Source organism: Marmota monax, unplaced genomic scaffold, assembly GCF_021218885.2.
Source record: "Marmota monax isolate L192 unplaced genomic scaffold, Marmota_monax_Labrador192_F-V1.1 WCK01_AAM20220418_F8-fsc00035, whole genome shotgun sequence".
Lineage (NCBI taxonomy): Eukaryota > Metazoa > Chordata > Mammalia > Rodentia > Sciuridae > Marmota > Marmota monax.
Genome location: NW_026691961.1, coordinates 7,767,042 through 7,793,160, shown reverse-complemented (window position 1 = coordinate 7,793,160; position 26,119 = coordinate 7,767,042). Strand labels below are relative to the sequence as shown.

General features: G+C 56.5%; 1 protein-coding gene across 4 annotated transcripts; it reads right to left on the bottom strand.

Annotated features, from left to right (window-relative positions):
- Positions 1 to 1,982: 1,982 nt before the first annotated feature.
- Capn15 (calpain 15) lies at positions 1,983 to 24,467 on the bottom strand. 4 transcript variants are annotated; one of them, XM_046441138.2, is made up of 13 exons: positions 23,562 to 24,467; positions 14,325 to 14,613; positions 6,950 to 8,390; positions 6,307 to 6,515; positions 6,020 to 6,203; positions 5,766 to 5,920; positions 5,079 to 5,204; positions 4,833 to 5,000; positions 4,275 to 4,436; positions 3,963 to 4,192; positions 3,701 to 3,867; positions 3,452 to 3,630; positions 1,983 to 3,386 (listed from the first exon to the last, which is right to left on the bottom strand). In XM_046441138.2, exons 2-13 carry the CDS (start codon positions 14,498 to 14,500, stop codon positions 3,209 to 3,211), a joined length of 3,375 nt encoding a protein of 1,124 aa, XP_046297094.1. In that variant the 5' UTR covers positions 14,501 to 14,613; positions 23,562 to 24,467; the 3' UTR covers positions 1,983 to 3,208. The 4 variants fall into 4 exon arrangements, with proteins under 4 accessions (XP_046297094.1, XP_046297100.1, XP_046297090.1 ...); XM_046441144.2 differs by having other exon boundaries at positions 5,686 to 5,831; positions 23,562 to 24,466; XM_046441134.2 differs by having other exon boundaries at positions 5,686 to 5,909; positions 23,562 to 24,465.
- Positions 24,468 to 26,119: the final 1,652 nt, after the last annotated feature.

The following is a 26,119-nucleotide window of genomic DNA, read 5'->3' as shown; positions in this document are numbered from 1 at the left end:
ACAGATGATTTTCCCCGCCTGAGTGGCAGGCCGGCTGTCGGGTGGGGCAGTGGGGGCCTGCAAGCTAGACCCAGGTCTAGGCAAGAGCTGCCCTCAACTTCGGGACTCAGCTTTCCTTGGGACAATGCAGGTAGTGGGCCCTAGGCTTGGATTCCCATAGCTTTCCCAGAAGGCATGACTGTCCAGCTCAAAGTCAAGGGCCCCAAGGAGAGCCCTGGCTGCCCAGGGGATGGGCCTTCCTGTTTGAATGTGGGCAGTGGCCAGGGGTCCACACCTGGCAGTGTATGCCCTGGGCAGGCAGGAGAGGGCCCCAAGCTGCAGCTCTGTCAGCCCAGCGCCCAGAGCAGGGAGGCAGGGAGGCTGCGACTAATTTGTACACTAAATGCTTCTGACAGGGAGGCCTCACCAGTGAGAACCCGCTGCCCAGGAAGGCTGCTGCAGCATGCTGCGCCAACAGTGAGGGCTAGGAGAGGGCTGGGGCACGGGGCCAAGTGGTCAGGAAGTCGGGGAGCAAGGTGGGGAAGGGTAGAGATGTGGGGAGGGGATGAGGGGCAGAGTGGAGGGGGAGAGGGCTGGAAGACCCTGGGGTGGAGACCGCCAGGCAGGGCCCCTAAGACCCCTGGCATCCACTCCCTGCCTTAGCAGCTAGTCCTGTCTGCTCCTCACTTGGGCTTTGTGAACCCCTCTAGGGCCAGTCCACCCTGCTGTCTACAGGCTGGCTCAGGTACCAGGTGCACTCTAGAGATGGCCGAACTGCCCAGTCCAGCCCACTGATGGGACAGTGTTTTGAGACCCATTCCTTGGATTGGCCCAGCCACTCCCCACCTGCTCTCCACACAGAACCTCCTCCTCCTCCTCCAGGACTCTGCCTCAACTTGCATCAAGATCCCCTTCCTGCCTCCTGCCCAATGCTGGCCTAAGGGTCTTGCCTGCTAGTGCCCCCACCTCCTTTATGGACACCTTAGGTTCATATCCCCTGCCTGCTGGGATCCAAAGGGAGGGGAGGGTATCAGCTGGGTCAGAGGGGGAGGGTGTGCTGCTGCTGGCCTGTCGGGGACACCCTGCCCGGCCCTGGCAGTTATCTCCCAACTTGGACCTCCCTCCTGGACTGTCTTGGGGCTGGAGAATGCAGAGGCCAGAGGAAAGGAAGGTGGGTGCCAGGTAGGGCATATGAAAGGGGCCTTGGAAGGAGCCAGGGTCCTAGGTTGCCCAGGGATCTCAGGGGTGGACAGAGGCAGCTCTGGCTAGATACACAGGTGAGCTAGGCCCGGCCCCCACCCACAAGAGGTCCAGCCTGGTGCGCAGACGCGAGGGGCCAGGCGGCCTGTGGGCGTGAGGTGAGATGTGCTGTGGCAGCTGCCCCGCTGCCTGAGGCCCGCCCGGAGCGAACACTGCTGGTGGCTTTAATTGCTTTCACATTCGATGGGCTGGCCTATGACAGGCCTCTTACACACAGCGCTCTGGTCGCACACTCCCAGCCCCCGCTCTGCCCAGGGGGTGTCCTCCAGCCCCAAAAGGGACCTGGGCTGCTGGCCAGAGACAGGCTGAGTGGCTCAGCATCACCTGTGACACCAGGAGGCCAGGAAGGGACGTGGAAGCAACTGCAGGGCAGGAGCTGCTGTCCCACTCTGCCCCCCTTGCTCCATCTGCTCCTGCCTGGTGACTGATGGGTTCAGACAGGGCCCTGAACACAGCAGGAACCCACTCACATGGACCCTCCCGTCTGGCTGAGGTTGCAGGGTCTGGCTGCAGCTCCTGCCTACCTGGATACCTGGTCCTTCCTGCAGAGCATCTTCCTGGCTGCCCCACCCCTCAGAGGCTCACATGAGGCTGACCTTGGGCAGCAATGAGCATTCATGGCACAAGCCCCACTGCCCCTCAGCAGGGCTCCACCAGCAGAGACCCCACCTACCAGCTGGGAACAGCCTGTGCTTCCTGCAGGGCCTGGACCCCAGGAGGGTGGCGACAGACATTAGGCTCCCTTACAAAACAAAATGATTTTATTTGGTCCTTGGAGCCTGAGTGGGAACCGCCTGTGGAGCCTTGGACAGGGAGGGACTGACAGCTGGTAAAACAGCCTGCGTGTCCAAAGAGCTGACCGTATTTACAGGGTTAAAAACATTCACAGCTCAGAGGAAAGGAGGCCTGGGGAAGGGGGAATGTTTCTCTAGGTGTAAAAACCCACAACCCCCGTGGGATGCGAGAGCCGTGGGCAGGCTGGCTGCCTGCTGCCCGGGAGCTGCAGGACAGTGGTGGCCGGGCAGGGGACCCAGGGAGCTGGACTCGTGTCCCTGCAGCAGACAAGAACTCTGGCCTCAATACACAGCTGGGGGGATGCTGGACAGGTAGGCAGCTCAGCTCCCGGGCTTCTAATGGGCAGCAGCTATGCCCTGTTGTGCCCATGATGGGCTGGGCTGAGGCCATGGGATGGGACTGGTGCAGGGTGCTGGACCCTGGCTACCTGGCCATGGTCAGGATGCTGAGGACAGAACACTTCGCCAGACAGCAGGGCTGGCCCAGCACCCCGACCCACTGCCCGTCATGGCTTCGATCCTGGTAGGTGCTCCAGGAATTGCATAGTGTCGCAGGAGGGGCAGCTAGACAGGGACCCCTCTGACCCTGAGCCCTGGCCTGTGGCCACCAGGCACCTGCCTGCTGAGGTGCACTACTCAAATGCCAGTTTTCCAGGGACCCCTGCTTGCCTCCTTGAGGCAAGGAGGCTGGCTGGCTCTTAGGGCAAACTGAGAGGGGAAGCTGCAGACCTTGAGCCCCACAGGGGGGTGGTCCCGACTCTCCATGGGGTCTTGGCTCCTGACCCCAGATTTGGTTTTGTGAACAGAGCTCTTGGTTGCCTCTCCCTGGTAGGAGACCCCACACTCACTGTGAAGGGGCAGCCCCCATTTTGGCCCTGGCCACCTGAAATTGTCCCCAGGTGGCAGGTCAGAGTGGCCAGTAAGCAGCCTGTCCAGTTCGAGGTATTCTGCTTGGCAGCTGGGAGGCCTGGCCTGGGGACTGAGGGGCTGGGAGGGGAGAGGAGGGACAGGGCAGGGGTGGGGGGCCCAAGGGAAGCTGCGCCCTGAGGCTGGTGGCTCCCTAGGTGGGGTCCTGAGATTCTGGTTCAAGCGTCCTCCGTTGGGGTCTCCCTCATAAAGTGCGTGTGAGAGGCAGTGGGCAGTCCACACACAGCCCTCGCCCCAGGACGCAGCAGTCACAGCGGCCGGGGCCCATGTAGGCCAGCAACTTCAGGTGTGAGTGGGGGGCTGTGGGTGCCCCTGGAGGTTGTCCAGTCGCTGAGGAAGGCCTGGGCTGCCTTGCGGTGTGCCAGGCGGTGAGTAATGGAGAAGCCTGCATTGCCTTCCAGCTGGGACAGGATCACCAGGACCTGCCTGGGGGAGAGGGCTAGTGAGGACCAGTGGGGGCCTGGGGGTGGGGTGGGGCCGGGGGTTCCCACCTGTGCAGGGGCGGCACGCTGTCCTGGGTGCGCAGGCTGCCGCGCGTGGACACCACGTTGAAGCTGTCGGAGCAGTCGCACTGCACGTGCAGGTAGGCCTTGGGGTGCCGGTTCTCCACCACCACGATGAGCCCCGCCCAGCCATGTGTAAGGTAGTAGCAGGTCATGCCCTCGCGGCCCTGCACATAGCCAACATGGGCAGCTGCCCCTGCCACAGGCCTCCCTCCACCACACAGGGACCTCACCTACCTCGTGCCGCTCTCCCCGGCTCTCAGTGAGCAGGATGATGGCGTCCGCCAGAGTGGTGGGCTGCGCTTCTACTGGCTCCACCATGACTAGCCTCGAGCTGTACACCGCAAGCACGTGGCCAGGAGGCTCAGGGGTACCTCGCGGAACCCCTGTAGAGGGGCTGGAGGCTGTGGGGGGGCATGTGTGAGGGAGCTGGAGGCCTTCCTGCAGGGTGGGCCTTTGGCCTCTGAGGGAGGGGCCTAGGGTCTAGGGGAACCATTACCCTGCATGGTGGGGGGCCCTGGTGGAGTGGGACTCCAGTGGTTGAAGGCACAGCACACCACTGCGTACTCTCCGGGCTCCAGCATGACGTCACAGTTCACAAACTTCTTGACTGCTCTCTTGCTGTGGGCCAGGAGGCGGCCCAGGCTTAGGCGGCCACCACTGCCGAAGGTGGCCCGGAACACCAGGATGCACAGATCCAGGAGGTGGCTGTCCCCCACGTCCGAACGCCTATGGTGGCAGACGGCAAGCTGGGGCCTTGTGCAGTGCGGCCGTGGACCCATCCTGACAGAGCCCCCTGCCTGCTGCCCACCTGCTGCCCTCCTGGAAAAGGGCGAACTCCAGCGAGGCTCGCTCTAGCACCGTGAGTGCCGTCACGCCCACTGGCCCGCTGGCTGAGCTGGGGAAGCAGCCCTGCACCCGCGCCTCCTGCCAGTCTGAGTGCACCTTGCAGATGTCCACAGAATCGAAGTACCTGGGTGGCAAGAACAGGCTTCTGAGCAGAGTGCAGCCCCATGCCCAGCACCTGGATGCGGTATCCACTTCCCAGCAACTACCCACAGGCTCCCAGCACTGCCTTCCAGCGGCATGACCACCCCCACCCTACCCCCGAGCCCTTAGCATCTCTTAGACCAGCATCCAGTGCCACTGATCAGAAAAGTCCTTCCAGTAAGGAAGCACTTGTCCTGGCTGCTATGCTTGGACAGGATGGCTCAGAACATGAGCCCTACTGACCTGGATCCCAGGTCTGTCCAGAGGTGTGGCTCAGAGCCCCCACAAAGGCCAGGACACAGATGAGCTGCTGCCTGCCCAAGATAGCAGGAGAGCTGGCTGTGCTTGTAGCCAAAGGACAGGCAGGCAGCCCAGGTACCTGATGAAGTCGCTGTACTCCATCCAGAACACACCCTCACTGCTGCCACGTGGCATAAGCTCGCCCCGCAGGTGCCCAGGCCAGTGTGGCCACTCGTCTGACCAGCTGCCATTCCAGGAGAAACGGCCCCAGGGGTTCCGCAGTCGTAGGAGCCTGAGGATCACAGGGCTGAGGGGCTATGCCTACACCTCTATAGCTCCCACCCATGTCCACATATGTGGCTGCCCACAGCCAGCCAGGCCCTACCTTGAGCCCTGGACATCACGGACGTCCAGGATAGAGTAGGCGTGGCGGGGACGCAGGCCCAGGCTCTCATAGGCAGCATCATCTACCTTCATGTTGCCCCCACCACAGGAGGCACCCATGAGGAACCTGTGTGGGCAGAATGGCTCTTGTTAACTGGGATGGGCAGGGGTGGTGGGAAGGGGCTCCTCCCTGCCTTTGGGGCACATGGGTCCCCAGGAACCACATAGGATATGCCCAGGAAGTTTTGACTTAGCCCTCCACCTTGCCTGAGCTGGGGCAGGTGGGGACCATGAGGAAACATGGGGCTGGCTTAGGGATCACACATTGACCAGGGCAGTGCAGGTCTTGAATACCTCCCACGGGCACCCTGTGGGCTAGCACCCCACCCCTGGCTCCATGCAGGAGGCGATGGCCACTGGGCTCTTCCCACAGCCCCAGCTCCACCTGGGGCAGATCCTGGCCAGGCCTCCAGACCATGGCCAGCCTGCGTTGGAGCACCGTGTGAGTCGCAGGTGCAGCTCAGAGGGTGCTGCCCCCCGCTTCTCCCACCGTTCGCCTCGCCTCTCCGCCCAACGCCGCAGGCCATGGCAGCACCCGCCCCTCTTACCCAGCCTCCTTAGAACTCAGCATTTTGGCCCAGATGAGGTCAGTGTCAACGGGTTCCTCGCGGGGGTTAGTGGAGCTGACCTGCAGCGCCAGGCTCTCGCAGGGGGCGCCGGTGAGTGTGGCCAGGCCTTCGATGGCGCGCCCTGCCTGGAGGGCAAAGTAGGAGCCATGCAGCTTGGCCAGCGCCTTCTCGATGAGGGCCACCCACAGCTGCTTCCGCTGCGCCTGGGGAGGGGCTGGAGTCACAAGGCCTGCCTCAGCCCACCCCCCACAGGCCCATTGCCCACTTGCAAGGAGAGGAGGAAGCCAGCCTCACACCCCTGCCTATTGCCCACCTGCGAGAAGAGAAGGAAGCCGGCCTCGTCACAGGGCAGCATGTCATCCACCAGCACTGTGGTCCACGTGCCATCCTTGCACAGCCGCACCTGGTAGGCGCCCTCTGCGCACAGGCTGCGGGTGACCATCACCCGTTCGACCAGGTCAGGCCGTTCAGCCAGCACTGCCAGGGCACTCAGGAACCTGTGTGGAGTTAGGCAGCTTCACTAAGTGACCATAGCTGGACCAACAGCCTCACCATCCTCCCTTGGGCCTGTGGGCCCTTGCCAGGAGCCCAGAGCCTCACCAGCAGTTCCCAAGCAGCCCCTGCAGGATGTCTGAGGGCCGGAGCGTGTGGAAGACAGACCATGCAGTGCTGTGGTCCCTGAAGACGGAGCAGTTGATCTCATGGGGCCGCAGCCACTGCTTCACACGCTGCTGGACGCTGTCGCCCACAGGGAAGCCCACAGATGCGGGCCCTGGGGGGAAGCTATCATCCACAAAGTTCACCTTGTTCTGTAGGGACCATGGCTGGACATCAGGCCAGGCAGGGTGGCCTCACTTCACCTTTCAGAAGCAAAACCTGCCCTCCCAGCAGAGCCCCAGAGCAATGGCATGGGGTCTATGTGCAGCCCAGACTTCAGTGCTCAGAACCCTGACCTGAGTGGGCATTGGGGAATGTGGCAAATGAGCTAGATACCACAGGATGGTGACAGGCAGGTCACAACACACGTGAGCATAGGGAGGGAAGCTGTTCTTCCAGCCACCTTTAGAGGTAAGAGGATGCTACCTCACGATCAGCCTCTGAGAGCACAAGGGTGTCCTGACCTCCAGTTTCAGTGGTTTCCATGTTGCCTGGAGAAGCCCTGCCTGCACCCTACCTTTCTGTGGGCTTACATGCATGAAGGGGCTTGGAGCAGCAGTCAGCAGGTGGGGAAGAGACCTCTCACCTCCCGGCAGAAGGCCACGATGTCCTCCCAGAGAGCCTTGGCCTCGCCCTCATCTGTCTGCCGCCGCTTCTCCACATGCATACTCTCTCTACGCTTTAAGGGCGCCACAGCCCTGCGCCGGGTCACCAGGAGCTGGGGTGTGTGGCAGGCTGCACAGTGCTTGGCCCGGGGTGCGTTGAGCAAGGTACAGGCAGGGCAGGCCCACTGGCCTGGACGCTCAGAGAGAAGACTGGTGGCCTTGTGGGCAGAGGGGCCAGGTCTGTCAGTCCCACAGTCTGGACAGTGGATGGGGGGTTCACTGTGCTCCTGGAAGCCATGAAGCTTAGAGCAGCCACATACTGTGCACCTGGGGGCAGCTGTGGGGTTCCTGAGTGTGCATTTGGCACACGACCAGGTGGTGAAGTCGGGGCTGGAGGGACTGGCGGGTGTGTAGCGCACAGTATCCCCAGCTAGATCAATGACATCACTGCCTGGGGAGGGGCTGCAGGCCTCACAGCGGGCAAGGATGGTCCCTGGGGCCACCTCCTCCTCCAGCACACTTAGCCGCTGGCCTGAAAGCAGCTCTGCCAGGCGTGAGGCCCCAGCAGCCGTGGCCCGGCCTGGGCCCTGGGGGGGCCCTTTGGAACCAGTGGAGGAAGAGGGCTGAGCAGCCTCAGGCACAGGTGGCTGAAGCTGGGGGGGTACTTCTCGGCGGCTTCGCGGCACAGGGTTGTTCTGCAGGGTGGGTGAGAAGGGGCTGAAAGGAGGTACCCTGGGAGCCTCCTGGTCAGCAGAGGCTGGGCCTTGGCTGGTGGAGGGAGTGTCAGCCTCAGCACCTTCCCCAGGGAGCACTGGCTGGGGTGGGGCAGGTACTACATGGAAGCCTGTGGGGGCCACAACCTCGGGTACCACCAGGGCTTCTGGGGGGATCCTGGGCAGTGACAGTTTCCGGGGGCCCCCACAGGCAGAGCAGGAGCTGGCCACGGGTGTGTTGTGCAATGTGCAGCGTTGGCAGGCCCATCCACTTCCGGGCTCTGCCCCCTCCTCCTCATCTTCTTGCTCCTTCTCCTCAGTGCATCTTCCAGCTGGCTCTAGGGCCACTATCCCTGCTGTCCGCACAGAGCCTGTCTCCTCCTTGCAGCTGCCTTTTGGCTCCACCAGGATGGTGGGTGGTTTGGGCAGGATCCCATTGATGATGGGCAGCAAGGATGCTCCAGGCACAGGCTCTGGGGTGAAGCCACACACCTCGCAGGCCTCCTTGCCCAGGAAGTTCCGGAATGTGCAGCGGGCACAGGGCCACTTCTGTTCCTCTACGCTGAGCCGCAGGATCTGGTCCAGGTCAGGCTTGTGCCGAGGGGCCTCACAGATGGAGCACTGGCGCTGGCCAGCAGGGTTCAGGAAGGTGCAGCGCGCACAGGACCACTCCCCAACCGCGGCCATAGACCCAGGCGAGTGTGTATGGCTGCAAGGAAAGGCCCTGGTCAGGGAAGCTCCTGTGGGGTCCGTGATCATGATGTCCTATAGATGGTAGGACACCACCCTCCCAGGGAGGGCAAATGGTCCTGGGGGAGGCACCTGCCTGTGACCGCAGAACTGGTAACCTGGTGTGGTCAATGTGGGGTTAGGCTGTGCAGTGCCCAGAGCTCAGGGGTGCAGGGGAGCTATGGACAGAGACAGAGGGTTTACAACCTCTGGCCCTCCCTTCTGTTAGCTAGGCAGTGATAGTTATGGGGGTATTGCATGAAGTCTGCCCGAGAGGGCTGCTCAAGCACAGCTGAGGCTGCAGGACAGACGCTATGTGGGCCTGCCCAGAGGTAGACAGAGAGGCCTGTACCTAGCACTGTTCTGAGGACAGGGCACTCCCTCCCGCCAGGCGCTGGAACCAGAGGCTGAGCTTAGCACCCGGAGGGAGGCTGCCTACAGCCCTGAATGCAGCTACCTGTGCTAGGAGGGTTCCTGGGCCCCTGGCCTCACTGTTTGCTCCCCAGGCAAAGTCCCTGCTACTCCTGGATGGAAGGGGAGGCACTGGGGCCCAAGGCAAGGTAGGAGGGATGAACTACGACTCCTCCAGGGCCTCACCGGGTCTAGGATTGGGGGTACGGTGGGGCCCGTGGGGCTAAGCCAGGGTGAGGGGGGTCTCCATACTACACAATATCTCTTAAACTGACTGTAGCTGCTCTGCCTGCAGGAAAATCAATTATTCTTTATAGTGAGGCACAGGCATGAGGCATGAAGCTTGGGCTTCTAACCCTTTTGATTTAGGAAGAATGAAAACTCGCCTCTTTAGGGGGGGAAAAAATTCTCCCCTAGCAACACAATTGTTTCCCAGAACCCAGAGGACTCCAAAGCAGATTCTCTGTGCAGGCAGAGACCCTGCAAGAAAGGTAGGTGGAAGCGTGACTGGATTCACATGGCAGAGGCACTTGGTTGCCCTTGTACACTGTCCACAGTGTAGAGTGCAGGGCCCAAGTGAACAGAAGGGGCTCCATAGACCCCTGGGGTAGATAGGGTGCACTTGGCTGGGTTCAGAGCCCAGGCCAGGCAGTCCATTTTGACCTGGGATTCTATGCTCATAAACACCAGAAAGATTTCCTGGAGAGAAGAAACCTGTCCCTTTCCCTCTTCAGAGAAAGGCTTATGGTCGAGGCACGGAGTGCAGCATAGGCATACACAGAAACATGCACACACATGCAAGAGCACATACCAATGGACAACTCGCTCCACCTGCACACCCACTTGGAGCATAGCCGAGCTGGGCAGTGGTGACCTGTGTGGGGCTGACCCTTCACAACCCACTCCTCAGGAGGATTTTCCAGAGAGAAGACAGACTGATGCAGCATTTGACATCACACAACTCTCAGGGTAGGGTGTCTTGGCCCTAGGCCCCTGGTCAGCATAGATTTGAGCAGGAAAAACCTCAAAAACAATAGTGTGGGAGTCAAGTCTCTGTACCCCTGGGAGCTGGCTAGCATAGCCAGTGCCCAGCTTATATCCAGGTATGGTGTCTGCTAGTCTGACCAGTACCTGAGAGGACATGACAGAGCTGTCCTGGAAGATGAACTGAGTCAGGAAGGTCCTGTCCACAGTTTGGAAAGGTTTAAATGAAAACAGGGTAAGGTGGGAGGAACAGAAAGCAGTGGCTCATTTGTGGCTGGGAGAGGCCTGAAGGACCAGGGACTTTGAGGGCTGATCACTTCTGCATGACATGGGTCATGACATGACATGAAAGGATTCAGGGACAGCACGACAGCCAGGAGAACTGATGGGCCTATCCTTCAGCCTCCTTGGCTCACTTGTTCTACTACCCATCACTCAAGGCTACTCTCCATTTTGAAGGGTCTGGGAGGAGACAAAGGACTCAAAGCCCGAAATCCACAAAACATCAGTAGACAAGGCCAGAATACTACTAAAGTGTATAAGTAAAAGCCTGCATCAACTAGCCACTTGAGTGGCTGCGGCAGGAGGACTGCAAGTTTCAGGCCAGCATTGGCAACTTAGTGAGACCCTGTTTCAAAATTTAAAAAATTAAAAGGGCTGGGAATGTAGCTCAGTGATAAAGCACCACTGGGTTTGGTCCCCAGTACCACACACAAAAAAGAAGGTACTTCAAAATTCACAGAACACCTGTTGTGCCCTCAGTTCCCTGGGCCTTGCCAACACTCAGTTCTAGCTGGAAGGGAGGGGTACAAAGTCCACCTGACATAACCAGGAAATGAGTGCTTGGAGCACATGGAGGCTGCACATCCTGGGCTTTCCTCAGGAAGAGATAAATGAGACAGGTGTCCCACTCACAGGGCCTTAGTCAAAGCCACCTGACTTTTGGAATTGGGCTTCTGGGGCAGCTGGCCCAGCAGGCCACACTGAGACAAATGCCCCTGACCACCTGTGCAGCCTAATGAGTGACCCTGCCAATTCCCCAAAGGCACCAGGCTTGGTTTGGTGGCTCTCCATCTGTGTTCATGGTAGATTCTGCCCTGGGGGCTTCCACCCGACACTCTCAGGGGGACAAGGGCACGTCGCTCTTCCTTGGGCTGGTCACAGTCCACGCCTGGTTGCCCTTTCTGGGTGGGATGCATCCTCCTTATCTTTTTCTCTAGGTGGCCAAAGTCTGAACCAGTTGCTCACTAATTAAGCACTTGGGCAAGACACTGGACACAGGTACCCAATTAGCAGAGAGAGATCTGCACACTAGGCTCTCCCAGGCTGAGGTAGTCCGTGACTTCCTTTTCCTTACAAAGGACTACCTGAGGGGGCAGTGCCTGCCTTTTTGGACATTATGAGAATTTACTCAAGAGGGCAATGTGCCCAGGTGTACCTCCTCAGAGGTGTCAGGAGTTGTCACTGCTGCCAGTTCTGCCCAGAGCCCTTCCTGGCCCACTGGTGTCCTGTCAGAGCTGGGAAAGGGTCTGCCAGACTCCCATGCCTGTGCTTTGCTGCCTGCACATGTGTGCTGGAAGGAGTCCTGTAGGGCAGTCACAGTGCAGTGTCAACTCCTATTTTCCCACCATCGGCTGTATCCAGCTTCCCCACACTGCCCTCTCCAGCCAGCAGGTCTATGGATTCCTCAGGTCTTTAACAGCACTTCCTCCTGATATGCCTTGGAGGCTGCTACTCGCTGTTGCAGATAGTAGGCCTAAGACCAGGCCTCCCTGCAGTGTGCATGGGAACAGGCTATCTGAGAGCAATGGCCCCAAGGGAGGTGTCTGGTGGTCAGGGTGAGTGAGGGGTTAGGAGTGTATCTACGTGCACTGTGAGTGATCCTTCAAGCCAAGACCCAAAGTCTCACAGCAACACATCTATGCTCTGGGCACAGCCTTGGCAGTACAAAGGGCACACTCCAGAGCCAACACCTGTGGTGCTAGTCTGGGGTTTCAGCTTTTCCTGAATGGTTACCACCATTCTCCTGACAGTTCCAGGGAAGATGGGCCTGGGACAACCACAGTGTCAGTGCCCAGGGAGCATGATGGCTGAGGCTGCCTGGAGTCCATACCTGGACAGCCTTCCTGAGGTCTCCAACTCTGGCCCTGGGGTGCATGAAAGAGCTGAGAGGGCCTCTCCCTCTGGAAAATGGGCAGGGGAGAAAATGCTTTTCTCTATATTTCTTCGTGATGCTTAGATATTTACTGAATATGTGGAACTTCTCTTTTGGTACTGGGGTTGAACCCAGCCCTTTTTATTTTGAGACAGGGTTTTGCTAAATTGCTGAAGCTGGCTTTGAACTTGGGATCCTTTTGCTTTAGACTCCTGAGTCACTGAGATTACAGGACTGTACCACCACAATCTGGTTGAATGTGTGAAATTTCTATGACGAAAAGAACTATGCTAAAGTAAAATTTGTAAGTATGACGTTACAGATTTTAAAACCTTGAACTTCAAAAAACAAAAATTTGAATTTTTATCAGCACACATGAACTTAATCCCACCCATGCAGCAAGCATGTCAATGCTCATTGCTAGAATGCTGCCTGCTGATGCGACAGATAATGCAGGTCAGCTGTAGTGGCAGCCAGCCTCCACCCAGGCTCAGGGGTTCTGCTCTTAATGATGTCTTTTAGAATATACATGCATGGAATACAAAGATGTATGTGGACAGATGAAAACACAAGAAGATGCTCAACATCATTAGCCACCAGGGAAATAACACTGCACAACATAATAGGTAGTTAGAGTAAAAGAGACTGACCCAATGAACACTGTCTAACATGGGGAAATGCAAGTAGTGTAGCAGGTTCTCAGAAAGTTCCATAAACTCACTGTAAGCCCAAGAAAAAGGAAAACATTTGTCCACACACAAACTTCAACATGAATGTCCACAGCAGAATTGTGCATAAAAGCCAAGTGGAAACAACCCAAGTGTCCATGAGCAGAAACATGAGGTGGGCTATACTAATGACAGACTACTGCTCAGTGAAGAAAGGAATGGAATCTACTGTTGGTGCCAGGTGTTGCCTGAGGATATCATGCTGAGGGAAGCAGCCAGACACAAGGCCACATGCTGCATTTTTGGAAAAGGCAGACCTATTGTCAGGAAGCATGTCAGTAGCTGTCTGAGGCCAGTGTGGGGGTAGGAATGAGGGTGACTGCAAAGGGGACCTCTTTCAGGGGCAGAGATGCTGCAAATGGGTTTGTGAGGATGTTTGTACAAAGCTACAAACTGCCTGAAAATGAACCACACTATTAACAGATGTTAATTAAAATATGTATAGGGGGCTGGGAACGTAGCTCAGTAAGACCCTGGGTTTGATCCCCTCACTGCTCCCCAGCACCTGTGGTGCAGATAAGGGGAACTGTAACATGCTCCAATGCCTTCTTGTGCAAGAGAAGCAGTGCTATTTCCACCAGTGGCCACTGTCTTCTCCAGCACCTCAAGTTCCCTAGTGGCTCTCATCCACTAGGGTAAGTCCTAGACAAGACACTTTCCTGAAGCCTCACTGATCCCCTCTAGCACTCCCTGATTCCTGGTCTGCCAGGAGCTCAGACTTCTGTACCAAAGCTAACCCTGGAGGACAGTTCTCCGCATGCGGCCCACAGCTCCATGTGGCCCATCCCTTCCTGTGCCTACAAGATGGCAGGCAGGTAAATGAGCTGTCTGTGGAACCATGGCCAGGTACTGCACTGCAGTTGCCTCAGATTGAAGGACAGGGATGTGTAATCTCAGATCAAAGGCCTGGGCTCCCAAGAGAATGAAGCTACTGCCACCATATCTACCCCAAGGCCCCAAACCTCAAGAGTTTGGTGAGCATCAGGCCATCTCCAAACCAGCAGCAACGACATGCTGTGTGGAGGCAGCAGATGTAGGCCTGTCATTGTGTCCCCATGCTAGAGCAGCAGCACCACAGGCATGATTCAGCCCTGAGTCCATGGGATGCAAGCCAGAACTCGTATGTGAGCCAGCCTCCAGGTTAGCAGCCTCTACCTCCCAAGCTAGTCTAGAGACTTTTTTGGGGGGTAACTGGGGATTGAATCCAGATTATTCTACCACTGAGCCACTTCCCCAGCCATTATTTTTAAATTTTGAGTCAGGATCTTGCTAAACTGCTGAGGACAGACTTGAACTTGTGATCTTCCTGCCTCAGCCTCCCAAGTTGCTGGGTTTAGAGGTGTGCACCACTGCACCTGGCTTCCAGATAGCGTTCACAAGAGCAGGCCACAGGAAAGAAGTGCCCAACAGTGGGATCAGCAGCACATCCTGGCCCAGGAGGGTCCCAGACCTGCTAGGTCCAAGGTGGAGATAACTCAGAGCCTGGATGCCCTTGGCCTTCAGAAGCAAGGTGCCCAAGACCTGAGAGACAGAGGCCCCATCTCTGAGCATGTGCCTCTGCCAAGGAGGGACACCCTGAAAAAAAGAGGCCTCCTTCTTGAGATCCCTATGGGGCAGCCCTTCCCCACCCTCTTACCTTCGGGCCCGGGGGCGTGGGTGCTGCCTGGCAACCAGGGCACTCCCCCAGATGGGCCCCCCAGGGCCATTCCTACACCAGTCAGCCGCTGCCGGGGGCCCTGGGTATGGTGGCCCCCGGGGGAAGCCGTGGTCTGACTCAGTCTCAGTGGCCAGGGAGGAGGCGGAGCTCCCCATGGCCCCTCTGATAGCGGCCACGCTGAAAGCCAGGCCTGGTCACCTTTGGCCGGTGGCACACGAACAGGAGCATGGAGAGAGGAGAATGCCCACGCCGGAGACAGGGTAGCCGGCTGGTCAGTGACACAACAAAAATAAACACAGAGAGAGAATAAAAGAAAAGAAACAGTGTGATTTACAGATGAAGCCCTAGATCCTAGGAGGGTTTCCCAGCATGCCAAGTAGCTCTGGGTATGGGGACAGGCAGGCTCAGAGACCTGGGCCTCACCCTGAGTATTCAATACCACAGGCTCCTCCCAGAGCCAGGCCCCACAAGGGGTGGAGGTCAGATTCGAAAGGCTAGCACCCTACAGAGCTGAAGTACCCCTCCATCCCTAGGCTCAGGGCATACTAGAGTCCTAGGATGTCACCTTGCCCTGCCCCTGAAACCCAACAATCCCCCAATCACTTGTCTCTGGTTTTCAAAAGTGTTCTATTCCTTAGAAAAGGGATCACATGGCTGGCTTTGTCTTGTGATGGGGCAGAAACCACAAGGATGGCTAACAGAAAGAAAAGGTGGGAGCTGGCAGGGTTGATCCAGGCCTCAGAGAAGGGTACTTGGAGGCCCCAAGAGTTAGAGGAAGGGCAGCAGCTGGCCACACAAACCCACATGGCCCCAGACCTGGAGAAAGACAAGAACCCAAGGTTGACCAAGGCTGAGGGCAGGGCTAGCCCTCTGTCTCTCCTCCAGAGAGATTTACCCCAGGGGTGACCAGAAGGAAGCCTCACTGGGACCTCCGCAGATGGACTGTCTGCACTGTGAGAGAGGCCATCTTATTATGCCCACTGGGTAAGGGAGGTTGAAAATAACCCTAGGAGGACCTTCTGAGGCTGACCTACATGGAATACCTGGTCCAAGCTGGGCATCTGGGCTGCCTTTCTGATTGGGTTGATCAATAACAGCCTTGTGTGGCCACAGTGGTCCCCACCCCTGTACCTGATGTTATATGACATCAGTCCTTTCTCTGGCTTCTGCATAAGTCCTAGGGACACTAAATCGGGTCAGGGTGCAATTGGGGGAAGATGGTTTACCAAAACAAGGTGCTACATTAAGTATCCTTGGTGCACGGGTAGCCTGGGGTGGCCCTGGTAGCTGCTCCTGTGTGGTAGGCAGATGGGCTGCATGGTGCCTTTGAGTCAGAATGATGGCAGGGAGGACTCTCAGCACTGGGCCTAGCCCCTCCCAGACACCCCCAAGCCACAGGGCTTCAATCAGAGCCAGTCGAGTTCCCTGTGCAGCAATAATGTCCGCCTGACTGCCATCTCCCTCAGAGCGTGAGGGGTTGTTTTTCCCAAGGGGCTGGGGAAGTGGATGGGGTGGGCGCTAGCAAGTCCTGTGGCTGCTCAGGCCTCTCCCCACGGCAAACCAGGCACTGAGCACACTGGTGCAGAACAGGGCTGCAGACCATGGCTTGAGGGTCAAATCCAGCCTGCCAGCAGAACAATGATGACATTTTTAACTGGCTGGAAAAATCAAAAAAGAAAACAACACTTTATGGGAGGTGAAAATTATGTGAAATTCAAACTTCAATGTCCCCAAATAGTCATACTGGTAGAGGCCAGCTCATTTATTTAGGTGTCACCTGTGCTTTCAGAGACCATGTGGCCCCCAAATCCAGTGTTTCCTGTCTATTCCCTAAGGAAGGCCTGGGCAGCCCAGGCCAGAGCAAAGCTGCACAGGTTCCGATGCCCTACAAGCCACCCTTGGGTAGCAAGAACTCCAGCTCCACATATCTAGGTTGCTTTTTTGTTAAAAATATTTTTAGTAATTATAGATGGACATAACGCCTTTATTTTAAATATGGTGCTGAGGATCGAACCCAGTGTCTCACACATGCTAGGCAAGTGCTCTACCACTGAGCCACAACCCCAGCCCTAGGATGCTTTCTTGACAGCATAAAATCATCTTACAGGGCATCACTGAGATCCTGAGTTCCCTTTCTCAAGCTCTCTGGACTGTTCAGCTTTTCTTAATGTGGACATGCCACCTCATGGGACTCAAGGCCCATGTGTGCTGGTGGCTTCTGAAGGGGTAGTAAGCAAGCATAGCGGTGAGCCTGTGTGTCAATTTTGAGGATCAAATTCAGCCTGCCAGTTCCCGGGACTGCCACTGCCAGGGGAAGTCCAGCCAGTAACCCAGTGTCAGTCCCACATTAGCAAGCACTCCTGCTTCTCTTGAGGTTATGCATCAGTGGCAGAGCAGCATGGAACAGAAAAGGAACAAAGAGCTCCTCCTTACAGGAGCCTCCATGGGGAATGGCTCTGGCATTTCTGGTGCTTCCCTCTTGCAGTCAAGCCCTGAACTGATGGTGAGTGGAAGCCACATCCAGTGGAAGAAACTACTCACAGCCAGGTCCTGAACTGGTGTGTTCCAACAGCGGGCCTTGCCCATACTCACTTGTGAATGTAGGAATTGTGCACCTCAGAGGCCACCTGCTTGCCTTGAGGGGCACCATATACACTGCCCTTGAGGGTGCCATGTGTGCTGCTAGAAGCACAAACTCCTGCAAGGCCCCACCTATTCCCTACTGGTCTCTTAGCAGGCCTGGGGCAAAGATGGTGTCCACCAGTACAGGGGAGCACTCTGGCCTGAACATCTCTCTCCCCTGAGCTCAGAGGACACCCTCCCAGAACAGGATCCAGTCTGGGGAAATTTCCCAGTGGTCAGGCAAGGAGGCCTGTTGGCAGGGGGATCTTTCCTGGAGGACAGGGACAACATAGTCCCTTCTTGCTGAGTGCTCAGAAGAAAAGGAACAAAAAGGCACATGTCTGTAATCCCAGCAACTTGGGAGGTTGAAGTAGGAGGACCAAAAATTCAAGGCCAGCTTCAGCAACTTATCAAGACCCTGTCTCAAAATAAAAAGGACCAAGGGATATAGCTCAGAGGTAGAGTGCCCCACACCTGTAATCCCAGAAGCTCAGAAGGCTGAGGCAAGAGGATCACAACTTCAAAGCCAGACTCAGCAACGTAGCAATAGTGTCTCAAAATAAAAAATAAAAAGGGCTGGTGATGTGGGCCAGTAGTTAAGTGCTCCTGGGTTTAATCCCCAACTTAAAAAAAAAAAAAAAAAAAAAAAAGAGAGGTAGAGTGCCCCTGGGCTTGATCCCCAGTACCAAAAAAAAAAGCAAAGGAACAGAGAAATGGCAGGGAAAAGTGATGAAGACTCTGTCCTGGCTGACCCCAGTCATTCAGGGGACTGAGGCAGGAGGACTGCAAGTTCAAGGCCAGCTTGGCCAACTTGGCTAAAGTCTGTATCCTAGATAAAATAAAAAAGGCTGGAGCTGTAGCTCAGTGGTAGAGAGCTTGCCTAGCTAGGGTGAGATTCCTGGGTTCAATTCCCAGTATCATAGAACAAAACAAAACCCAACCCCACCCTCTGTTTGCTTCCTGGGACACAGCTTTTAGTCCCAATCCTGTTCATGTCACCTTTGGTGGGTAACCCCATGTGTGGACAGCTGTGCAATTGCTCCAAAAGTCCTCCTTTAGGGAGGTTAAGAACTGTACTCAGGGCCTCCATAGGCATAGGGAGCTCAAGGAGCCCTGCCTGAGCTGTCATTCCTCTGGCTCTGGCCAGCCTTCTAAAAAGGTGGTGGTCACCCCGGTAGTCCCATCCCACTTGCCCAAGGACACTGTGGATGACACTTTTTAGGCAAAGGGACTGGGACACACCAGCAGATATGCATCATTTATGAGGCAGACCTCAAGGAGTGCCCAGACTCCCATCACAGCTCCACGACTAAATAATCTGGGGATAGAGTGGGATATTTTACAAAGTAGTCCTGCCCACTCTGTCTCTCTAGATGTAACAGGAGGGTGAGGGCCTCACACAGAGCAGAACACAGTCCCTCCCCATATGACAGGCCTCAGTTGCCTTTCCCAGGGCCATCCACTCCTGAAGAACCCTGGGCAAAGGTTGATGTTCTGGCAAGTGCCCTCTGTGCTTGGCCCATCATGTGTTCAGGTGCTCAGCAGACACCAGTGGCCTTTGCTGTGTGCCAGACTCTTTTAGGTACTTGGTCATGGCAACCACTGATGCTCAGAGGCCCCTGCAGGGTGGCTCACTTTCTCATTGCTGTGTGACTTAAACACTTTTCAAAAGTCAGAGTACGAAGATATGCAAGCCTCCAGGCCTCAGTGGGAAAGGAAGGGTGTGGTGAGGAAGAGATGTTCAGTCTCAAGGCCTGGTAGACTCCCTGCATCAGCACAGCCTGGGTCCTGCATCAGCCTAACCCTGGGACAGCCCCAGCCAGTTCCTTCAGGGCTTTCTTTTGGGAACCACTGCCCTGGTTTTAAATGGGGCAGCAGCCTATATCTGGTCTCAGGGAAGCATGGAAGTGAGGTCACCAGTGCCCTGAAAGGACAAGGTACTAATTACCCTGGTGCTACTTGCCCTTTGCCCCAGGCCCAGGGCCCACACTGCAGTAGCCAGAGTAGAGTGATATCACCTTCTGCCTGGAACTGCTCCCCAAAGCTGGAATACCTCACTCCCAGAACAACCTAGGGATGGTATACCCAGCAAAGGCCAGGAAGGTGCCCACCCTATCCTATGCTCCTGATGTGTGTGCAGGCAAAGGGTCCCCAGTGCCTGTCCTGTCCTGCTAATCTGTGATACACGCTGCCAGGGGAGAGCAGAGAGAAGCACAAGTTGAGCAGGACAGGACCCTGTTTCCTAAATCTTACAAAAGGCCATCTCGCCACTGTTTTAACTGCAGCAGCTCCAGTAACACCCCTACTTGGAACAGGATGTGTGGGACAGCAGGAAGAGTGGCAGTCCCAGCCCAGCCTGACACCTATTACCATGCACTATACCCCAGAATTGCACTCACCTAACCAGGAGGACCCCAAGTCAGATGTGACACCAAAAGTGAGCTGCTGCCTGGGATGATGTTCTGAGCTGTTTCCCACAGCTCAGGGACAACTGGAACCAATGCCAACTACAGAAACTGTGAGAGGGAACAAACCCTTTGCCTTGTAAGGCAGAAGGACCAAGGACTGGGAGTGAACCTTCCCTCTCATCCCTATAAGAAACCAGGCCAGGACCCACCCCAGGGGAGGACTCAACTGTGACCTCTGCCCCCCACCAAAACTGGCAGGTTGGCATTCCCTGGGGACAAGTGGAGAGGTCACTCCCCAGGGATGTCAGCAGCTCCCTGGCCAGGCCCCTCAGGGCTGGAGGACAAGGGGAAGCTGTGTCAGGGTTTGGGGCATGCACATGCTCCACACCAGTTCTGCTCCGGCATCTCTATTGGGTACACAGAGGGAGTTCCATCTGGGGCCAAGGGCAGGGCACAGGGAGACACCACCAGATAACAGGAGGACATCCAGGAGAGCAAGGTCCCACCAGGTCTGCCCTTATGGTGTCTTGGAATGACAAGACCATGGCCCCAGTCTTGGAAGCATGGTTTTCCTAAGGGAGGTTCCCAAAAGGTGGAGAGAACCAGAATCTGTCAGGGCATAGCAGTAGGTCTGGAGGGGTTCTGGAGCCAGGAAACCAATGAAGGGTCCAAGGTACCAGCCATAGAAAGGGGTCCTCACAGCACCCCAACCCAGCTGTTCCACAGTTTTATAGCCCAAACAATTCCATAAACAAACCACAGAACTTGGGAGCTAAATCCAAAGACACCAAGTTCCTGCTGGATTCTGCCCTGAGGTCAGTACACTCCTCCAGAAGTGTCTGGACTCTGGCCTGGGAGTGCCATACAGTCTTTGAGTTTATTTGCACAGGCCAGACTCCTGGAAATGGTCCTGACTGCCCATGTGGCCCAGGCCCTACCCCCCATTAGGGCCCAGAACCACTTGGAGGGTTTCACTGTCCTACCACAGCACACATGGATGAGGGCCCTTTCCTGTTAGGAACTCCACCTGTCCCACAACTGAAGTAGACCAGGGACCTGGGGCAGCATGGTGTAGCTGGCTTTTCATTGCCCTGGTTTGAGGACCCTGACCTGTCTAATCTAGTTCTAAAGGCCTGTGGTCAATTCTAGACCAGCCAGAATGGCAGAGGAGACTGTTCAAGATCCTGTCTTGACTTCCCTCAGCCTGGCACTGCTACAAGGAAAGACCTTGGGCAAGAATCCAGGGGCAGAGCAGCACCATAGACCAGCACCAGTTGGGGCGGGAACTTGGGCTGCCAGGAAAAGGTGCACAGGTGGCAGCAGGGCTCTGGGCAACAACAATCCCAGTTCTGTTCTTCTCAACACCTGATCACCATGGAGGGACCACTGTCATGGCACTCACTACCCTATCCTTCCTTGGGCACTCTGCAGTCTCCTGCACCAGCTCAGATCTTGCCCTGTCATGTGAACAAGGGACAGTGGATACCACCATTCACTAGAGCAGGCAGGATGCTGTCCACCTCAGAGAATGAACCACGGAGGTTCTGAGAGTGAAATTCACCTACTGAAATAAAAGTAGGAGCACTTTCTGCCAACAAACTTGGGAAGAAGCATGCCCTGTCCCCTCATCCTCCCAAGCTGAAGCTTTCCCATCATGTGCTACAGGGCAGCTCTCTTTTAAGTTCCAGATTTCTCCAAGTATGTCCAATTTTAAAAGTTCAGCCACTAGCTCAGGAAGAAAATCAGGACTTAACACTGCATGGTCCATGAGACACAATATAGCACTGGGGCTCTAGCTGTGGGCCTCTTCAGATTAGCTCTGGGACTCCCCACTTGCCCAGGAGACCCTGGGGGCTGGACTGAGAACGTTGGCCTTCTTCAGTATGAGAAGAAGAGATGGGTTTCCTGAGCAGCTCAGGACAGGAATCTGGAGGGTCATCTACATACTCATACTGCTGCATCCTAGGCAGGGACAGGGGGTGATACTGCATGTCTTTATGTGTCTTAAGAGACGCCTTATTTATGCATTGTGAAAAACATTATGCTCTTCAAAACGGTATTGTCAGGGAAACAAGCACATACTTAGGATTTTAGTTCACAAGTTCAATATTGTTTAATGTGGAATACTATTTTTAACAGAAAAAAATATACAAGACAAGCACTTGGTTTATGTGTATATGGTGCTGGGGATTGAACAATGGACTTAAAACATGTGAGCCAGCCCTTTTTGAGACAGATTCTTAGGTTGCTGAGGCTGGTCTCAACTGCCTCAGCCTCTGGAGCAGCTGGGATTAAATGCATGTGCCACCATACCTGGCTGCACTCTTGTTTTTTGGCACTTTCATATTTCTTTCTTGTCAATGGTAGAAGGAAAACCCTGGCCTGGGTGGTCTAGTGACCCTACTGGTAGCAGAACAGAAATTCCAGGGGCACCCAAGTCCTCCACTGGCCCCAAAGAGAAGCAGACAGGGAACTGTGGGAATACAGAATCCTGTTCCACAGCAGAACTCTTGGCACTTTCTTGCCCAGTAAGTTCTGGCTTCTCCATAACCACCTCTCCAGAAAGGCAGAGATTCCAAATAGCTCCAGAATTTGCTGTCATTCCCATTAAAAGGGGATGGGGGTAGGATTGGACAAGGAGCAGAAGGTCCAAGAGATTCAACCTGCCTGAGTCATTAATTCCAAAGGGTAACTTTTTCAAGAAAAGTGGAAGAGGTTCCCTCTGCAGTGAAGCACATTGCTTTCCCAGAGTAGCCAGAAGCTGCAAGGCCTGTCCACAATGAGCGTAGCTATGATGACATTTTCAAACAGCAGTTATCAACCTGTTTTCCCCCTAATATCCTGAAGCTTTGTCCAGGCATGTCCTCCAGTCTGACCACCATGGAGTTGGAGGTAGGGGCAGTAAAACCATGACAGTGTGTCTGTTTGCCTGGACGGGAGCAGAGAGCCCAAGGCACATGTCCCATGTGGTCTTACAACACACAGACTTGAGCAAGCCTGCCTCAATGCCTGGTGAGCCTTGTAGGAGGGATAGCCACATCATTGGACAACCATGCAGCAAAATGAAAAGGGACAGGAGGACTGCCCAGGGCTATATGGCCCTTCTGGTCTTTGTATCAGGCTAGGGTGCCTCTCTGTCCTCCCACAGCTCTCATTCCCTATACTACATGGGCCTGGCAGCAGGCCCTGTCCTGATGGCACCATGCAGAGAGGCCCATGGAGTGACAAGACTGTGAATAAATAGGTCTCCAAGCCCAGCCTAGTCTACCCACAGCCTTCTCTGGCACCTTCCAGTGACACGAAAGAGTCACAAGCCCGTAAGTAGATTCCTTAGACTCAGAAACAAGCTGTGGTCATATGATGCCATCCCTTCCCCATTTCCAAAGAGGCTACAATGTTACAGGAACAACCCCTACCCCCACCCTAGGCTTCAGAACCCAACTGACCCAGAGCTGCTGTGGGAACAGCTGACTGAGGATGCTTACTGGCCACCTGTTCAGTGCAGGGCTGGACAGAGATGGGCATGGGGCCTACTGAGAGACAGAAATAGGACCCACCCTCTTTAGTTTGCACCCAGAAGGGGAGATGTGTGAAACAGGAATGCTGCCAGCAGAACCCTGTACAGAGAGCCAGTACAACACTGGAGCCTGACAAAGACCTTCTGCGCTCTCTTGGCAGGACAGGGCATGGGTTAAAAATGGCTCTGCAGATCCAGACACAGTGGTAGAGCCTGTGTCCTTGCTGAGAAGTTAGAGATGAGTTAGGCTTTAGGTGAGAGGGAGTGAGGAAGTAGGGTGGGGAAAGAGAACACCACATGGCACCTCAGGATGCACCCACGGTACCAAGTGCTCTAGTGGGTGTGGAAAGGGTACTAGAAGGTCCTACAGCGCTACAGCAAACCAGCAAAAGAACCAGAGAGCCCCCTTCCAAGGACCCAGGGCAGAGTTCAGAGCCTGCATGTGTGATGAAGAGACAGATCAATCCCACAGCTGTGCCTCACAGTTCAGGATGGCCCACAAGGTCAGAATGAGAGTGAAGTGGCTAGTCACCAGCATGCCTGCATTTCTGTAGGTGTGTTTCTCAAAGAGCCCAAATTGTTTCCACTTAATATCATTTGCCTTCTCAGTATCTGTCCCTACCTGGTGCAGTGAGCAGAGACATCACACTGAGAGCTTAAGGGCTGTACCTGGGGCTGCTCTGTCTGAATGGCCATGAGGATGAACGCCTTCCTTCAGGCTCTTCACAAACCAGCTCATGAACTGCATGTAGTTTCTGGAGGTTTTCAGGCCAGCAGAACCCTGGCTGGCCTGAAACAAGTAGGTTGAAAAGTAGCCTTTGTGAGTCAGAGACCTGGAGCTTCAGTTCTCTCCACCCTTCTCCTGGCAGCAAGTGCTATCCCTCAGCCTGTTTCCCACCTGTTAAGATGGGAGTTACCAGAGTGCTGTCCCACTGTCTGGGAAGAAGCCAGGGGGAGGTTGGTGTAGGCAGGGTCTGACACGCAGGAGCTTCCACCATCATCAACACCAGGCAAAGCCTGTCTTCCCTTTGTGGAGCGGCAGAGGGGCCTCAGGTTCCCCGGTAGAAAGGCTGAAGCTTTCACACAGGTGTAGGGTCAGGGTTCAGAACCAGGCTTCCTTTAAGACCCACCTCCCTTGCTAAGCTACGGAGTCCTGGCTGCCCCTGTCCGCGCCGGGCCAGGGAAACACATGCTCTTGCCACTCTTTGCATTTAGAAAGTCACTAAAGCTGGACAGGCAGGATTACCCCTGACCGTCAGCACGCTCCACACCGGTGACTCACTTCCGCAGCCTTCAGCCCAGGGCAGAGGGGAGCTCCCGGGAGGAGTGCAGGCCCGCAAGCAACCAGGGATCACCCAGGCCTGGTCTCGGGTTCCTGGCCTCCCGGCTGCTTCCGGGTCCTGTTACCTGCGGTCGGCCAGGGTCACCCGGCCGCACGCCGGGCCTCCCTGTCAGGCCCAGAGCAGGTTCCGGGGACTCTCTAAACGCCCCGCCATCGCCAAAGGCCCGCGGGGAACAGGGAGGCGGCGGCGCGGGTGGCCGCGGGCGCTCCAGCGGCCGCCCCGGAGTGCCAATGGCCGGGACCCCGCGCGGCGTCCTCGTGCCTGGCCGGGAGAAGAGGGCACTCAAGGACGGGCCGGCGCCGAGGCCGCCACCGCGGGCCCCACGAGCGACCCGCGCCACCAGGCCCCGCGCGACCGGCCGCCCGTGGACTCACCTCCGCGCGCCGGCGGCGCCTCCTCCGCGGCCGCGGCCGGGCGGCGCGGGGCCCCCCGGCTCCCCCGAGAGGCACGCGCGCCGTCGCCGCCGGCTGCGCCGCCCCGCCGGCCTCGCGCGCCTCAGCCGCGGAGCGCCAGCCCTCCCGCCAGCCGCCCTGCACCGCCTCCGAGCGTGGCGCCCACGGCGACGTGCGTCAGGGCGCACGCGACGCCACGAGCGCGCCGGGCCGGGCTCCCAGAGGGCCGCGCGGCGCGCGAGGCAGGCCGGGAGCTCCGCCCGCGCGCCCTGCAGACGTGTTTCGGCCTTGAGGACCCGGGGTCTGGGGTCCTTTGTGAGTCAGAGACCTGCTCCGCCCTAGTGGGGGTCGGCTGCTGCGGAGCTTGGGTCGGGGGTCCGCTGCTGCGGAGCGGGGGTTGGGGGTCGGGCTCGGGCGAGTTCCAGGCGGCTTGGCCCTTCTGCAGGGAGCAGAAGCTGCAGCCAGCAAGTGTAGCTGAAGGTATCTGAGCCTGCCAGGGACCTTGCAGAAGAGGGAGACCAGAAGGATGGCCTACCTGGACCTCGGGAGAGCTGCTGCTTGTGGTCCATTTTTGTAGCAGGATGACGGTGTTTTACCAGTGAGAGAGTGAAGTTTGCTCCATAAAGTCTGAACCCATCACAGTAGGACCTGTAGGTACAAGATCATGCTCCTGGGAGGATATTCCTACTTCAGGAGAGCCAGTGAGCCAAAGTTGCGCCATCAGACTCTCCAGATACTTCTCTGGGATACCTGTCCTGATGGGGAGGATGGTGCTTTTGGCAGTCAGGATAGACTCTAGCCTCCTGAGTGCTCTGAGGTGACAGATTTATCTGTTCTGTGATGCTTGTGATAAGGAGGTCACCTCCGTCTATTTGGAATCAATCAGCCCCAGGCTGAGGGATAGGCAGTCCACACCAGGGCACCCTGAGGTAGGAGATACACCCACTCCAGGCCAACAGGCTGCCTGGTCAGGGAACTAAGGGGCACTAATGGGTACTCTCATGTGACTTGGGCAGGCTCTTGGCTTCTATGTGAGAAGATGGAGTTGTGGGTGGGCTCTCAGTGGCTGTGGGCCCTTTCCCTCCCCAGCCTGTTGGGTACCACCTGGGTAGCTCCCTGGCCAGAGGCTAGCGGCCCAGCCTGCAGAGTAGTATGTGTCTTGTGGCCTCCTAGCCAGAGAAGCAGATGAAGGAATGCCTGATGGTTGAGGTTCCTGTTAGCTCACTGTATGGTTTCCTGAGCCAGACTGTGGAGGTGAGGGGAGGACAGGCACAAGGACTGTCCTCACATGGGAGAAAGCGCATGAGGAGCAGTCTTGATACTGTTAAGATGTTGGCTGTGCAAGGAGGGACAGAACAGGGCGCATCTCTGGTCATCTGCATTCATCCTGAGTGTTCTGAGGCACTGCCTCATCAAGTTGACTCTGCTCTGTGCTAGTGAAGTCCTGGCCTGAGGACAACTTAGAAAAGGGGACAGACCTGAGCTGCTGCCA

Coding starts and splice junctions, on each gene's coding strand:
- Capn15 (XM_046441134.2), bottom strand. CDS start 14,500: ATGGGGAGCTCCGCCTCCTCCCTGGCCACTGAGACTGAGTCAGACCAC. Junction 3,631..3,700: donor GCCGGGGAGAGCGGCACGAG/GTAGGTGAGGTC, acceptor GGCTATGTGCAG/GGCCGCGAGGGCATGACCTG. Junction 3,387..3,451: donor AGCGTGCCGCCCCTGCACAG/GTGGGAACCCCC, acceptor CCTCTCCCCCAG/GCAGGTCCTGGTGATCCTGT.